This window comes from Apteryx mantelli, chromosome 11 (assembly GCF_036417845.1).
Source record: "Apteryx mantelli isolate bAptMan1 chromosome 11, bAptMan1.hap1, whole genome shotgun sequence".
NCBI lineage: Eukaryota > Metazoa > Chordata > Aves > Apterygiformes > Apterygidae > Apteryx > Apteryx mantelli.
Window position 1 is genome coordinate 10158808 of NC_089988.1, and position 15783 is coordinate 10174590.

At 52.9% G+C, this 15783-nt stretch overlaps 2 protein-coding genes across 2 annotated transcripts; both read left to right on the forward strand.

Moving 5' to 3' along the window:
- Positions 1-381: 381 nt before the first annotated feature.
- LOC136993117 (olfactory receptor 14C36-like) lies at positions 382-1317 on the forward strand. The gene has a single exon (XM_067303129.1). The coding sequence runs from the start codon at positions 382-384 to the stop codon at positions 1315-1317; it is 936 nt and encodes a 311-aa protein (XP_067159230.1).
- Positions 1318-9700: 8383 nt separating this feature from the next.
- Positions 9701-10633, forward strand: LOC136993118 (olfactory receptor 14A16-like). Its single transcript, XM_067303130.1, has one exon. The coding sequence runs from the start codon at positions 9701-9703 to the stop codon at positions 10631-10633; it is 933 nt and encodes a 310-aa protein (XP_067159231.1).
- The last annotated feature ends 5150 nt before the right edge of the window (positions 10634-15783 follow it).

A 15783-nucleotide genomic window follows, 5' to 3' on the forward strand; every position in this document is an offset into this window, starting at 1 on the left:
TCAGACATAGCCGTATTCAGCTCTCATCATGGCAAACAGAGAAACTTCCCACTGGTACCTGGACCAAGTCCCCTACCCCCAGCTCCCAGCTCCCATCCCCAGGTATCCCACCACATAGCGGGGTCAGTTTGACACCTCCATTTACACCCCCAAGCAGAACAGGACTGACTCCTCTGGAGCCAATGGGCAGAGGCCCCTGCTCCGCATGGCACCCTCAGCCAGTGTAAAGAGAGCTGCAGAAAGGGAGCTGAGGGAAGGTAAAGGGCAGAGGAAAGGTGGGGATTTCTATGAGACACAGAGTGGGTTTGGCTCAGAGAAGCCTGCTCTAACTTGCCACTGTCTTTTCCTCCTTGGACAGTCCACAAAGCCACGAGGAAGCAAATGTCCAACAGCAGCTCCTCCAATGAGTTCCTCCTCCTGGCATTTGCGGACACACGGGAGCTGCAGCTCTTGCACTTCTCGCTCTTCCTGGGCATCTACCTGGCTGCCCTCCTGGGCAATGGCCTCATCATCACAGCTATAGCCTGCGACCACCACCTCCACACCCCCATGTACTTCTTCCTCCTCAACCTCTCCCTCCTCGACCTTGGCACCATCTCCACCATTGTCCCCAAATCCATGGCCAATTCCCTGTGGGACACCAGGGCCATTTCCTACTCAGGATGTGCTGCACAGATATTTTCCTTCCTTTTTTTATTTGCAGCAGAGTTTTATCTCCTCACTGTCATGGCCTATGACCGCTTTGTTGCCATCTGCAGACCCCTGCACTACGGGACCATCATGGGCAGCAGAGCTTGTGTCAAAATGGCAGCAGCTGCCTGGGCCAGTGCTTTTCTCAATGCTCTTCTGCAAACTGGGAACACATTTTCCATACCACTCTGCCAAGGCAACACAGTGGACCAGTTCTTCTGTGAAATCCCCCAGATCCTCAAGCTCTCCTGCTCAGACTCCTACCTCAGGGAAGTTGGACTTATTGTGGTTAGTGCCTGTTTAGCCTTCGGGTGTTTCGTTTTCATAGTGCTGTCCTACGTGCAGATCTTCACTGCTGTGCTGAGGATCCCCTCTGAGCAGGGCAGGCACAAAGCCTTTTCCACATGCCTCCCTCACCTGGCCGTGGTCTCCCTGTTCATCAGCACCTCATTTTTTGCCTACCTGCAGCCCCCCTCCATGTCCTTACCATCACTGGATCTGGTGCTATCCGTTCTGTACGCGGTGGTGCCTCCAGCAGTGAACCCTCTCATCTACAGCATGAGGAACAAGGAGCTCAAGGAGGCACTGAAGAAACTGGTTCAGCTGGTGCTGTTTCAGCAGCAATAAGCTGCCCATCTCTCCTCACAGGTGATATCCAAGCGATCTCACATTTGTGGTTTGGGCATTCTATCTGGGATAAGTGTGTTTGTACACAAATGTCTGAATTCATCTCTCTTCTCCAGAGGCACAAAACCCGTTTATCTGACCCAGAGGCTTTGTGTAAATCTTCCGAGCTCTGTGTCAGAGCTGGCCTCCCTTACAGCATCTCCGTAATAAAAGGGGATCTCCTCAGCACAGTGCCTGAAGACTGGGCTCTTCTTCCAAAGCTGGAGCCAAGAATGCACTCAGGGAATTGTGCCTGAAAAGGCCCTTTTGCCGTGCCTGGGTTTTCCGTGGGCTAAGAAGGATGTGCTCATAGGATGATGTGTTAGGGAATGAGGGCTGGATTCAGCCTTCACTTGGGGGTGCCCAGTGGCCCTGGAGAGGGTGAGTGCTCAAGAGGTATCTGCTGGGGGCTGTCTCAAATATTAGAGGGCTGGTGACAGATGCCCATCCTTCTGGAAGGCAATATGGAGCCACCAGGTGAGCAGAGGGGATTTCCAGGGACAGCATGTTCCTGGGACGGGCAGTGAGTGGAGACTCCCAAAACTAAATGGAGTCACCCAAAGGCAAAGGGCCAAACCAAGGAATGCACCAAATCAGGCTCTGCAATCTCAGGAGAGGCAGTGGGGACTCATCACGCACAGGGAAGGCAACCTCAAGGGTGGTTCATGTCACCAACAATGAAAAGTCATAGCTGCATCTAATGGCACAGCTGACCCCATCCTGAGCCATTGGAAATGCCTTGTGATTGCTCTGAGCATCTTCCACAGCCACAGATGCCTGGGGAGGGAGTTGTCAGGTGCGGTGATGCTGGACCAGCCGGGTCTACCCTGACCAGCCCAGCCAGTGCGGAGTCACCCAGGGCCCCACAGCCCACTCGCCCTGCAGAGCAGCACCGGCAGCCCAGGGAACACAGTGGAGGGGTGCAGGAGTGGCTGGGCAGGCCAGCATGGACACACTGACCTGGGGAAAGGCTCTCTGGAGAACAGGGATGTCTCTGGAGAAGAGCAATGGTGCCATTGTGTGCTTGTGGGGAAGAATAAATGAAAACCTGTTTCTGTGTGTCAGCTCGGGGCAGAATGCTCTGTCACTGGAGCTGCCTGAGGAGCCCCGGGTCCAGGACTCGTGTGCCGTCCTGGGGAGAGGGGCTGCCCAGAGGGGCTGCAGGCAGGATGTCCTGGAGATGAGAGCAGTGGAGACATGGAGTGAGTGGCCTCCATTTCCTTGTGCCATTGCTGGCCCCCAGCCCTTGGGCTGATGGACTCACACCTCTCTCTGCCCCCCAGGACCTGCTGTGCCCTTCAGAGGGGCTGTGGCTGAGGAGCGAGTGCCTAGAGCTCTGCAGCCCCCTGCGACAGGCACTGCTGCGGGGTCACCCCCAGTGTGGGCTGCTCTGCTGTGTGGGCTGGGGAGAGGGCAGGGGAGGTGGGGAGAGCTGGGGAGGGTCTGGTCTGGTCTGGGAAGGGCCCAGGAGGGGAAAATGCCAGCAGGCAGCTACTGCATGTGAACGGCAGTGTGGGAGCACACAGCCAGGTGCTTGCAGGGCAAATGCAGGTCTCCTGGGAAGGGCACCAGGACATGGCAGGTGCAGGAGAGAGCCCAGGTTGTTCCCTGTGTTGCATGGACACACTGGGGAAGCTGCGCCAGGGCCATCGTCCCAGAGCAGCCCCTCACATCATCCCTTTCCAGTGCTGGCTGCTCACCCCAGCTGTGGGGTTGTCCATGGCCACCTCCATCCTGCTGCAGGTTTCTCTATCCCAATGGAGGGGAAAAGGCCAGCCTTGCATGACTTCTCTTCTGCACCAGATCCTGGCAGATCCCGGAGCACGGCTGTTTGCTGACCCCCATGTGGGGCACAGCCCTGGCTGGGTAAGGATATTTTTACATTTGCTAAAGACCTTAGGCACATCAGAGTGCCATCACCCTCATGCCATGACTTTTTGTTTGTGCCATACTCATTTGGTATCATGTTGTAATGTACAGGAGTTGTAGGCTGTGAGCAGCGCCCATTCTGGACAAGCAGTTACTCATAAAGAAACCTTGAACTGAAAACCTTTCAGGCCCAAGAGGCAACCTCACACCACTAGGAGGGGCTGGTTCTGGGGAGGCCATGTCAGGTGCTAACCCACATGCAGAAAAGGACTTCCTGCCTGCAAGAATTGCAGTGCCTATCACCAGAGAGGACAGAATCACAGAACCATTCAGGATGGAAGGGACCTTGGGAGGACTCTAGTCCAACGTCCTGCTCACTTAGGGATCCACACTGAATTCACACCAAGTTCCTCAGGCCTTTGTCCAGCTGCATCCTGAAAGCCTCCAAGAAGAGTCCACAATCCCTCTGGACGCCACTTCAAATGCTTCAGGATCCTCATTGATTTTTCTCCCTTATATACAATTTTAACAGCACTTGTGTCAGCTTTGAACTCTTTCCTCTCATTTTCCTGCCATGAATTCCTTTAAAAAGCTTGTTCATTGTCAGTGGCAACTTTGAACTGGGAAGCTGCTATGAGTTCCCCCAGAAACCTTCCCTTCTCTGTGCTGAATAAACCCATTCCCTCAGCCTCTCCTCACAGGGCAAGTGCTCCAGTCCCCAACCACCTTGGGGACCTGCCACTGAGCTCACTCCATGTGATCAACAGTGTTCTTCTACAGGCAGCCCCAACTGGACACAGTCTCTGGATGGGCTCTAACAAGTGTTGAGTAGAGGGGCATAATCACTTCCCTCCATCTCCTGGCTGTGGTCCTGTTCATGCAGCCCAAGATGCTGTGGCCTCCTTTGCTGCCAGGGCACGCTGCTGGCTGATGTTCAGCTCGCTGCCCACAAAGACTCCCCAGCCCATATTATTGCAGGGTGTTGGTCTACCCCAGGTGTAGGACCTGCACTTGTCCTTGTTGAATTTCACAAAGTTGGTGATAGATTGTTCCTCCTGTCTGCTGAGGTCCCTCTGAATGGCAGCCCTCAAACATGTGACTCTTCCTCCTGACGAGGTGTCATCTACAAACAAGATGAGAGTTGCATCCTCCAGGACACTGGTGAACCTGTCAGACAAGACAGGTCTGAGTATAGACCCCTGCATACTCCACCTTTACCTGGCTTCCTGGTAAAGCATGACCCATTCAAAAAACCCTCGGAGCTCCATCATCCAAACAGCTTTTTATCCACCTGAGTGTCTACCCAACTTATCATGATGCCTTATTGTATTCAAGAATATTCATGGAGACAGTGTCCAACACCTTGCTAAAATCATGGTAAATGACATCCAGAACTTTCTGCTCCTCTACAATCACAGGTCTTTTATCACAGAAGGCAATCAGGTTGTGCAGGAATGTTTTACCTTGGGTAAATCCATGCTGATTGTTCCCAGGCACATTCTTCATGTGCCCAGAAATGTGATGTGAGAACATTTGCTGCATGACACGCTCCTTACCAAAGTGAGGCTGAAGGGCTTGCAGCTCCCTGGGTTGTCCCTGTGGCCTTTCCTGAAGATGGGCACAACACATTCCTTTTTCTGGTCATTGGGACCTCCCTTGAGCTACACAACCTTTCAAAAGGTGATAGAGACTGGCGTTGATATGACATTGGCCAGCCCTCTCAGTGTCCTCATGTGCAGGCCATCACATCCCAGAGACTTGCATGGGTTGAGTACTTACAAGCAATCCCTCACTCAACCCTCATCCCCTGCTGGCTGTTTTTCTCCTCTGGAGCCCTGACTCGAGGCACAACAGCTCAGGAGACCTTGCTGGTGAAGACTGAAGCCAAGAAGGCACTGAGCTTCTCAGACCCATCTGCGTCTGCTATTACTAGAGTCCCTGCCCCATTCATCAGTGAGACCAGGTGTTCTTTGATTATACTTTCTCTGTTAGTGGAGTAGTAGCAGCTCTTCTTCATGCCCTTGATGTCTGCTGCAAGTGTCTGCCCTCAGAGAGCTTTGGTTTCACCATCCCTACTTTGGTGGACAAGAGTATCCTGTTTAACCAAGCCAATCTCCCAAGATGTCTCCTAGTTCTAATGGGTATTGCTATGGACCATCCTTGTGCTTGGTGGCTGCTGTCCTTAAAGACCTGCTGGTTTTCCTAAGCTCCTTTGCCCCTCATAGCTGCCTCCAATGGGATCCCCCACCAGTCCCCTGGAGAGGACAAAATTTCCTCCTTTGAAGGCTGGAGTCTGTACACTACTATTGTCCTTCCTCATTGCCCGCACGATCTGGGACTCCACTATTCCATAGTCACTGCAGCCAGGGTTTCCACAGATTATCACAGCCCTCATCAGTGCTTCCTTGTGTGTGAGTACCAGGTCCACGTGAGTGTCACCCTTACTGGCCCATCAGGGAACTGTGCTTGGAAGCTGTTGCTGACACCCTCCAAAAATCTCCTGGACTGCTTGCACCCTGAAGTTTGCCCTTCCAATGAATGTCAGCGAGATTAAAGTCCCCCCAGAAGAACCAGGCCCTGTGATCCACTGACTTGCTCAGGTTGCTTAAAGGAGACTGCATCCACCTCCTCATCCCCATTGGGGGGTCTGTAACTCTCATCACAACGTCACCTTTACTCTGATGCTCATGCACAAGCTCTCACCCAAACCCTTGTCCATCCCATACAAGAGCTCCATCCATCTGAGCTGTCCCTTCACACCAAGGGCATCCCCCCCCTGCTCATCTTCCCTAACGGTCTTGCCTGCAGAGCTTGTACCCTGCCATCACAGCCCTCCAGTCATGGAAGTGGTCCCACAGCATCTCAGTTATTCCAACCATGTTTCAGACCTGTGACAGCTTGTGTATCTCCATCTGCTCCTCTCTGTGCCTCTCAGGCTGCATGCACTTGTGTATATTGGGTTGCAGAGCCTCAGCTATGGCACAGAGAGCAGACTGGTCATGGTGCAACCTGTTACCAAGATCCAAAGACACTGTGTGTACAGTGGTCCAACTTCAGAGCAGAGCCATGCTGGCCTAGATAGCAGGTGGCAATGTAATGGTGCAAGGAGGTTCCCACTGAGAGAGAGCAAAGCCTGCAGTGCCCAAGGCCAGGGAGAAACAGAGCTGGGCTGTGCAGGAATGGCAGGAAATGGTTTGGCTGCCTGAGCTGATTTGTAGCAGCTTGGGGCCTGTGACAGAGGTGAACCAATCTCCAGGCAGGACAAGGTGCCACTGAAGAAGTCCCTAGGCCTGTGTGGCCTGTGATCCAGGCACCCTGAGGTCATCATTAGACCAGTTCCTGTTCATATCACCTGGTAGTGAGAAGAGGTTGCAGCAGAGAGGAGCAAGAAGGGTTTGAGAGTGCAGAGACTAGAGCAGAGACCTTGGTGGGAGGTGCCTCTCCCATTTATGAAGCACGCTTGGCTGTAGATCAACAGGACTTGGCCTAAAGGCAGTGGTGGGATCCAGTTCTCTGGACACTGGTAGGAAACCTGAATTGCCCTGGGGCACTTGCCCAGCAACCACTCCAAAGGGGCCTGGTTTTCCTAGAGCTCCCGTGATGTACCTGCTAGAGACACGTGGATGGGCTGGACCCCCCAGGCATCCAGCATGGCCCTGCAGGCCTATTTCCATGTCACTGAATCAAGTGCCTGCACTGGATGACATCAACTCTTTGCAATGTTGGGATCTGCATGTGTCTCAGCTTCCTAGTGAGTGCAGCTCTGGTCGCAGTGGGCAACTAGTATCATTGCAGGTACCAAGGCAATTCCCTGCCTGGCCCTCAACTCATGCTCTAGAAGGATGTGGGTGTCACACTTGCTCCAACAGAGCAAGCAGACACTGGCACATGTCCACCAGCACATCTATCTCTTCCAATGTCACCAGGTGTTTGTGTGTGAGCAACTGACTCTCACCCTCATCTCCACTGATTATAACAGGAGCATGGACCAAGATTTCACATGCAGACATCCGTGCTGTGCTCCCTTCTGCCTGGGACAGGGGAATCCCACCCACTTTGTGTTTTTTATGAAACTCACAAGAAGGATCTGAATCCCACAGCAGCCCAGGGCCTTCTAAAGCACCCTGAGAAGCCCAAAGCGACTCCTCTGAATCAACACCTAAACCATGTGTCAATGAGCTCTATTCTTGTCTCCATCTAGGTGTCCTACCTACTTAAGAGATGGGAATAGGAGCTTCCAGAGTGGGACATTTCCAGCTATCATAGATAGCCATCCTCTGATGAAATAAATTGCAGTGCTGGAATCAGTCTCTCTCCACTCTTTAGCAAAGGACAATAGCTGATTATTTTAGTCTACCTCAGTGAACATTTCCCAGGAGGATGGAGCAGAAGACCTGCATGGTCATGCATAGACCAAGATCTCGCATGCAGACATCCATGCTGTTCTAACTTCTGCCTGGGACAGGGGAATCCCACCTCCTCTGTGTTTTTTGTGGAGCTCACGGGAGAATCTGAATCCTATGCCAGCCCAGGGCCTTCTAAACCATCCTGAGAAGCCCAGATTGACTCAACTGAATCCATACCTGAACAATGGGAAAAGGAGCTCTATCCTTATACCCATCTAGGTGTCCTGGCTAGCTAAGAGATGGGAATGGGGGCTTCCTGAGTGGGACGTTTCCACCTTTCGTAGACAACCATCCTCTGATGAGACAAATTGCAATGCTGGAATCAGTCTTCTTTCAGTGCTTAGAGAGGGACCATCAGTGATTACTTTAGTCTACCTCAGTGAACATTTCCCAGGAGGAGGCAGCAGAAGGGACAGAAGAAATCATGCCTTCAGCTGGGCCTTTGGTCCTGAGTGGGGCCAGACTCCTGGGATGGAGGGAGCTCATGGCAACCAGGCAGCACTGCTGAGACACAGCGCTGTCAGGAGCAGCTCCTCTGCAAAGAGCAGCAGGGCTCCAGGCACTGCCTGCAGTTTCTGCCAGAAGATGAGACAAGACAGGGAGAAGTGAAAGGCAGCGTGCAGCGTAAGGACAGAAGAGAACTCCTTGTGCGAGAAATCTTCACAGCCCCTGACACAGTAAGTCTCTGGCTGCAGGGCAATGCTACTGCAGTTCCTGACAAGGTCTAGAAATCCATCCAGTCACACAATTGGATTTTTAAGGATCGCTCTATCAGTTTCAGCTTTACAGAGTAGGAGGAGATGCTTCAGAGCAGGGATTCCCAGTCACAGTGCCACAGGGACACAGCATGCTGCTACCTTCTCCCAGGGACGCTGCAGGGGGGTGAAACCTGGGTGTGCTCGCAGATCTGTCCAGGACTGAAATTCAGAGCAGTATCTCTGCGCCCCAGGGTGCTGTGTGCCCAGCGCAGTGACTCTGCTGCCCACAACGGTCAGCACTCAGCCTTCCCGGGGACCTTCCCACAGGGTGAAGCTCTGGGCAGGAGGAGAGATTCCTGGCAGGGCAGCTTGAGCCTCCTGTCAAGAGGATGCTGCATGGGTCATGTCTGCCTGCATCTCCATCTCACTCCGAGGACATTTCTAGAGGGGACTTTCCAAAAGGAAGGGCAGGGCAGGGGATACATGAAAGGGAAGGAGCTGTCAAGAGTCTGTGCTTTCAGTTTGATTCTCTCTGGGTGGGGTGAAATGGGATTGGATCTGTCAGCTTTAGATAGGGGACTGAGACAGTGACACTGAGAGAGGAGCAGTTCTGGGAGGGACTAGGCAAATGCCTTCATCCACCTCTCAGCCTAAGGACAGAACCAGCATCACCTTTCCAGCCTCAGCAAGGTTTCTCTCACCTGCTCCAGAGCACCGGCAAACACGGAGGTGCCCTGGGCAGTGTCCTGCCCCCGGGAGATTTCTGCAGGGCAGAGTAGAGCTCACAGTGGGTGGGATGGGGTGTATGAGCACTGAGAGGGGAGAGATGTGGGGACGGACAAACAGCTCCCCGCAGGGACACCTCCAGGCAGCAGAGTCATGCTCAAAGTGGGAGAGGAAACTGTCAACTCCAAGGCCTCCTCTCCTCTCCCAGCCAGCACAGCCCTCTGCTCTCAAGGTTATGGGGTCCAGATAAAGGAAACAAAAGAAGCCTTAAAACTCTTGATGAACCCACATTATTTAGAAGTGCGAGTGAAGATGCTGAAAATCCCTTCAACAGTATGGGTGGATGAAGTCTGACTCGAACTGGGAATATAGATTTTAGTCACCCCTCTTCCCATTTACACAGTGCTGTAGGTCAGGGCTGACTCCTCTGGAGCTCATGGGCAGAAGTCCCTACTCCTTGTGTCAAACTCGGCCAGCACAAACCAGAGCTCAAGCCATGGAGCTCAGTGACACTGCTGCTGAGATGGGGAGAGGTAATGTGTGTGTGTTTGGGGGAAGTTACGAGAAAGTTGCTCAGAGAAGTCTGTCCTAACTTGTCAATGTGTCTCCTTCCTCAGACAGTTCCTCTGTGCCCCAAAGCAGCAAATGTCCAACAGCAGCTCCCTCAACGAGTTCCTCCTCCTGGCATTTGCGGACACATGGGAGCTGCAGCTCTTGCACTTCGCACTCTTCCTGGGCATCTACCTGGCTGCCCTCCTGGGCAACGGCCTCATCATCACAGCCGTAGCCTGTGACCACCACCTCCACACCCCCATGTACTTCTTCCTCCTCAACCTCTCTTTCCTCGACCTTGGCACCATCTCCACCACTGTCCCCAAATCCATGGCCAATTCCCTGTGGGACACCAGGGCCATTTCCTACTCAGGATGTGCTGCCCAGGTCTTTTCCTTCTTTTTCTTAATTTCAGCAGAGTATTATCTCCTCACAGTCATGGCCTATGACCGCTACGTTGCCATCTGCAGACCTCTGCACTATGGGACCCTCATGGGCAGCAGAGCTTGTGTCAGAATGGCAGCAGCTGCCTGGGGCAGTGGTTTTCTCAAAGCTGTCTTGCACACTGGGAACACATTTTCCTTACCGCTCTGCCAAGGCAACACAGTGGACCAGTTCTTCTGTGAAGTTCCCCAGATCCTCAAGCTCTCCTGCTCAGACTCCTACCTCAGGGAAATTGGGCTTCTTGTGGTTAGTGGCTGTTTAAGCTTTGGGTGTTTCATTTTCATTGTGGTGTCCTACGTGCAGATCTTCACTGCTGTGCTGAGGATCCCCTCTCAGCAGGGACGACACAAAGCCTTTTCCATGTGCCTCCCTCACCTGGCTGTGGTCTGCCTCTTTGTGACCACTGGCCTGTTTGCATACCTGAGGCCCACCTCCATCTCCTCCCCAGCTCTGAATCTGGTGGTGGCCGTTCTGTACGCGGTGGTGCCTCCAGCAATGAATCCTCTCATCTACAGCATGAGGAACAAGGAACTCAAGGAGGCACTGAAGAAACTGGTTCAACTTCTAGTTCAGCAGCAATAAGCTGCCCATCTCTCCTCACAACCAGCTCCCAGTTTATCTCAGACAAATCTTGTGCTTTGGGAGCTCTGTCTGCGATAGTCACGTTTGTGAACAAATGTTTGAATTCATCCCACCTCTCCAGAGGCACAAACCCTGTCCGTCTGACCCAGGGGCTTTGTGTAAATCTGCCGAGCACTGTGTCAGAGCTGGCCTCCCTTGCAGCATCTCTGTAATAAAAGGGGATTTCATCAGTACACTGCCTGAAGACTGGGCTCTTCTTCCAAAGTGGGGGCCAAGAATGCGCTCGGGGAATTGCACCCAAAATGGCCCTGTTGTCATGCCTGGGTTTTCCATGGGCTAAGGAGGATGTGCTCATAGGGTGATGTGTGAGGGAATGAGGGCTGGATTCAGCCCTCACTTGTGGGTTCCCAGTGGCCCTGGGGAGTGTGAGTGTTCAAGAGGTATCTGCTGGGGGCTGTCTCAAATATTAGAGGGGTGGTGAGAGATGCCCATCCTTCTGGAAGGCAATATGGAGCCACCAGGTGAGCAGAGGGGATCTCCAGGGACAGCATGTGCCTGGGATGGGCAGTGAGTGGATATTCACAAAACTAAGTGGAGTCACCCAAAGTCAAGGGCCAAACCAAGGAATGCACCAAATCAGGGCTCTGCAATCTCAGGAGAGGCAATGGGGACTCATCAGGCACAGGGAAGGCAGCCTCAAGGGTGGTTCATGTCACCTACAATGAAAACCATGGCTGGATCTAATGACCCACCTGGCCCCATCCTGAGCCATTGGAAATGCCTTGTGATTGCTCTGAGCATCTTCCACAGCCACGGACATCTGGGGAGGGGGTTGTCAGGTGCAGCGATGCTGGGCCAGCCAGGTCTACCCTGACCAGCCCGGCCAGTGTGGAGTCACCCCAGGGCCCCACAGCCTCCTCGCCCTGCAGAGCAGCACCACCAGCCTGGGGAGCACAGTGGAGGGGTGCAGGTTGGCTGGGCAGGCCAGCATGGACACACTGACCTGGGGAAAGGCTCTCTTGGGAGCAGGGACGTCTGTTGAGAAGAGCAAAGGAACAACTGTGTGCTTGCAGGGAGGAAGAAATGAAAACCTGCTTCTATGTGTGTCAGCTCAGGGCAGGCTGCTCTGTCACTGGACACTTTCACTAACTGAATCCGTTCATTGTATCATATATCATTGTTCCTTCCCTTTCCACTGTTTTCCAGATTCCAACCGATGTTGAGGAACCTTGATGTTCTGTTTGAGAAAGCTGTCGAGTTGATGCAAGGTTACTCCAAGTGATACTGATGGATTAAATGGTGTAAAAAAAGACATTGTTTGTTCAGTCATATGAGAAGTTAACCAGAAGTCTGCGTGGTGATTTGGTCAAAAAACAGAGGTCATGTTACAATGGCTTTTGTTGCCTTCCATGTCTGGAGTACCCATGTCACCCTATTGTCAGAACCATGTGCAGCTTCCCATCCAGTGTTTTATTACATAGAGCTACGTTTAGACTAACTTTAGATCTTAGGGTTAGTGCAACATGATTGCCTACAATCAGTCCTTAACCTCATGCTATTACAGATGGTGTTTCTCTTATAACTATAGTTTTGAAGATGGGTTGTGACTGATCTTCAATACCTGAGTTGTCCCATGGGCAACGTGAAAAGGCAGAATGTGTTAGAGACATGTTTCAGGTGTGTTTTCCAGTTATCAATGTTCCCATGGTTAGCAGGTAACACCATATCTCCCTGCAAGAGAAGACACCCAGGTCTTGGACATAACCCAGGCCTCACTTACAGTTAAATTACTCTCTTCATTGTCTACAGCATCCCATGCTCCTTTTCCATGGGAAAAGAGCAGAGTCACCCAGACTGATCCCTGAGCTGGATGTTTAACCACAACCTCACCTCCAGGACTTTGATGGGGTTTTATTTCTGTTTTAACAGGGATTCATGCAGCTACTGACACAACCCCCTTATCTATGGGACTTCCCATGGCAGTTTGTCACTTATTTAGCCACCTTACAACTTCTCACAAGTGGGATCCCCACTTCGAAGTATTCTATGAGAGAAGAGTCACTCTTGTGCAGCTCTTGTTTCTGTCGGCCACTCCATCGTTCTACTACTCCATTACTTGGAGGTTGATACCATAGGTGAAAAGTCTACTCTCCTCTGTCTGAAGCACGCCACGTTTGCAGTTCTTTATGCTTAAAATGTGTTCCATTATCAGATTGGATTTCTCTGGGAAAGGGGAAAGTAGCAAACCAGTGGTTCAAACCAACAAGTCTTGCTAGTCCAGTTGCAGCTCAGGTGGGGTGCACATTCCCTCTGCCGATAATTATTTCTGCTCTGGCAAGGATTTATTTCCAGCCTTCAGGTGTTTGCATGAGTCTGGAGTGGCCTAAAAAAAAGGCCACCCTCTGGTTCCCTTTGTGCTGAGATAAATTCTGCTTGCTTTGCGGCAGCTCTGGTCCATCACAGCCTGCGTTCTTCTCTGAACATTCCTCCATGGTAGGAATTGGTTGGTTGGTCACAATACAAGATGCAAGTAGAGTTCAATTTCTCAGAAGATGTTCTAGGCTACCAGACTAGAATGCACATAGGTGCCTTTGTCAAAATAAACACCTGTAGGTACACAAAGAGGCTCCTAGTCTTAAATAGGGTCAAGTATGAAATTCAAAGAACACAAAGCTCAAGGGTTTGAAAAGGAAGGATTGCTTCTACCCTAAAAAAAAATCTTAATTTAATAGTCATCTCAGAGAAATTTCTGTTTGAGTTCACATGAGATTAGCTGTTTTGCTTTTGTAAAGCATGGGTAAAGTTTTTTTTTAAGATTTCCAACAATTTTTGTAGGCAAAGGATAGGCATCTTCTTCCAATTCTAACCATGCAGGGCCAGGTACAGCCCTTTCCACCCTGCTCTCCCCCAGCACCTCTTCCCTGAATTCAGGGTGTCCTGCACAATGTCCTTCCTTGTGGGTGAAGGGGGACCGCAGTTCTCCAAGAAAGAGGCTGCAGCCTCAGCACTTGTGGCAAGGGGTCGCACAGCAAAATGGCCATGGGAGCTCCCTGCCCTGTTGCTGCTCATCTTTGAGAGCTCCTGGGGGGAGCATTTGGTGTTAGGAGTTGTGGGAGGGGTTCCCTTGCAGGAGTGGTCCCTCCCGGAGAGCTGGAGTGCCCTCCTGTGAGGCCTGGACTCCCATCACAGAGAGCATTGGGGACTGTCTGCCTGCAGCGCCACCAAGGACAGAGCCCCAGGAAAGGTGCAAGATGCACAGAAGAACATGGGAAGGGCCCAGGGGGACAGGAATCCAAAGGGGTCAGGAAATGGGATGTGTGGGAAGGCTATGACTTCCAGGTGGGAAGGGTGTTTGTCTGTTCTCCCACCAAAAGGAACCTGATGATGACCGACCCTGGCTTTCCATTGCCAAAGTGTGGTAGGGAAAGAGCAGCCTCCATGAGCAAATGCCACCGGCTGCTGTAGCTGCGTGCCAAGTGCTGTGTGCCAAGCACTGCCTTGGCCTGCCTTGCCCTGTGCTGGGGGGAAATGGCTAGAGGGGGCAGAGCAATCCCAGAGGAGGTTTGCCTGCTCAGCTGAGAACCAACACTGCCTTCTTCCTGCTGCCAGGCTGGTGAGGGGGGCTCCGAGACACCTGTGTCGCTGGATCTTGCACCAGCTGGCAAGGCTGCTGAGAAGGGAGGACTAGTTTTGTCAGATGCCCACCAAGGCTTTCTTCATTGAGGTGGGCCTCAGGGCAAGTGGTGCCTCTCTGGAGGTGCCTCTAAATGCTCTGCTGGCTCATGCACAAGGCTGTGGGGTGATGTTGGTCAATGGAGGTGGGGCAATGGAGCTGGGGCACTCCTCTTAGTCGCCCTGACTTTGGCTCATTTCTGCTGGGCTGCCACTTGCAAACACTTGGATTTCGTGCCTCCTTTGTGGCAGCTCTGTGTTCAATTGCTCCTCCAAGGGATGGGAACCAGAGGCTGCAGAGGGTTCAGAGACGGGAGGAGGAGGCGAGTGGTGTGTGCAGTGTGCTGTGAGGCCCAGGGCTGGGAGAAGGGTCTGGGGGTGTCTCCACAATCCCTGCTGCCTGTGCGCTGAGCTTTGTCAGGGCCTGGTGCCCTTTCCCTGAAAGGTGGGTGGGATCCAGGGCTGCCCGGTGCAGGCAGTCCTGCCAGCTCAGCCAGTCTTTCATTGCTGTGTGCATTTCAGCTGCTGGATTGCCCTGACCTTGCCCATGTGGATGATGCCATCCTGCCGTTCCTCCAGAGCTATGTCCAAAGTCAGAGCCTGAAGATGTGTGGGCTGGCATTCAGAGGCCTCATGAGCCTGTCGCAGAGACCCGAGATGGTGAGCAGGGGGGCAGCTGGGTGAAGGCATGCTGGCAGCCTGGGGCTTGACAGGAGGTGTTCATCTGCCCTGAGTCTTTCATGCCAGGCACTTGGCTGTGCTGCACAAGCACAAAGGCACCAGAGCCCACCAGAGAGTCCCCACTGATGGCACGTCTTGGCTGTGTGAGGCAGAGATCCAGGACCAGCGCCAGGCAAGCCAGCTCCAAATGGCCTCAGTCATGGGAGTGCTGTGGCCAGTCACACTACAAGAGGGACGATGAGGCAGAGCACAGGGTCAGGCTAACGTAGCCGGCTGCTCCTCGGCCTTGAGGCAGCAGCCTTCCTCCAAGTAGAGGCCATAGCATGCTGAGGGCCCCCTGGGAGATCTCTGCCCTGCACTGCAGCCTCTGTGCTGTGGGTGTGTGCAGAGCCCTGGTCCCGGACACTGAGCCCTGATGGGAAGTCGGCACCCAGAGCACTTTTGGCAGGGCGGTCTGGCCTTGCTTCACTGAAAGGAAGTTGTGTGTTTCACACAGGCAAGGAGGATGCAGAGCCTGCTCCCAGACATCATGCAGTGGCTGCAGGATGCTGGCAGGGACATGCATGTGGGAAGCCTGATGTTGCTGAGAAACATCCTCAGCCCCCTGCGCCAGAAGGGCTCCAGCCCCATTGCTCTGCAGCTGGCTGAGAAGCTTCTGCCAGCTTTGATGATGGACGGCTGGTGGGAGAGCCAGGGGCTCTCCTGGCGTGTCCAGGGGTCTGTATGCGTGGCTATGGGTGCTGTGTGTCCCTCTGCACATGTGCCCATTGGCATGTCAATTTGCGCCTCCTGCCACA

What these genes read in the sequence shown, in the direction of transcription:
- LOC136993118 (XM_067303130.1), top strand. Translation starts at nt 9,701, where the DNA reads ATGTCCAACAGCAGCTCCCTCAACGAGTTCCTCCTCCTGGCATTTGCG.
- LOC136993117 (XM_067303129.1), top strand. Translation starts at nt 382, where the DNA reads ATGTCCAACAGCAGCTCCTCCAATGAGTTCCTCCTCCTGGCATTTGCG.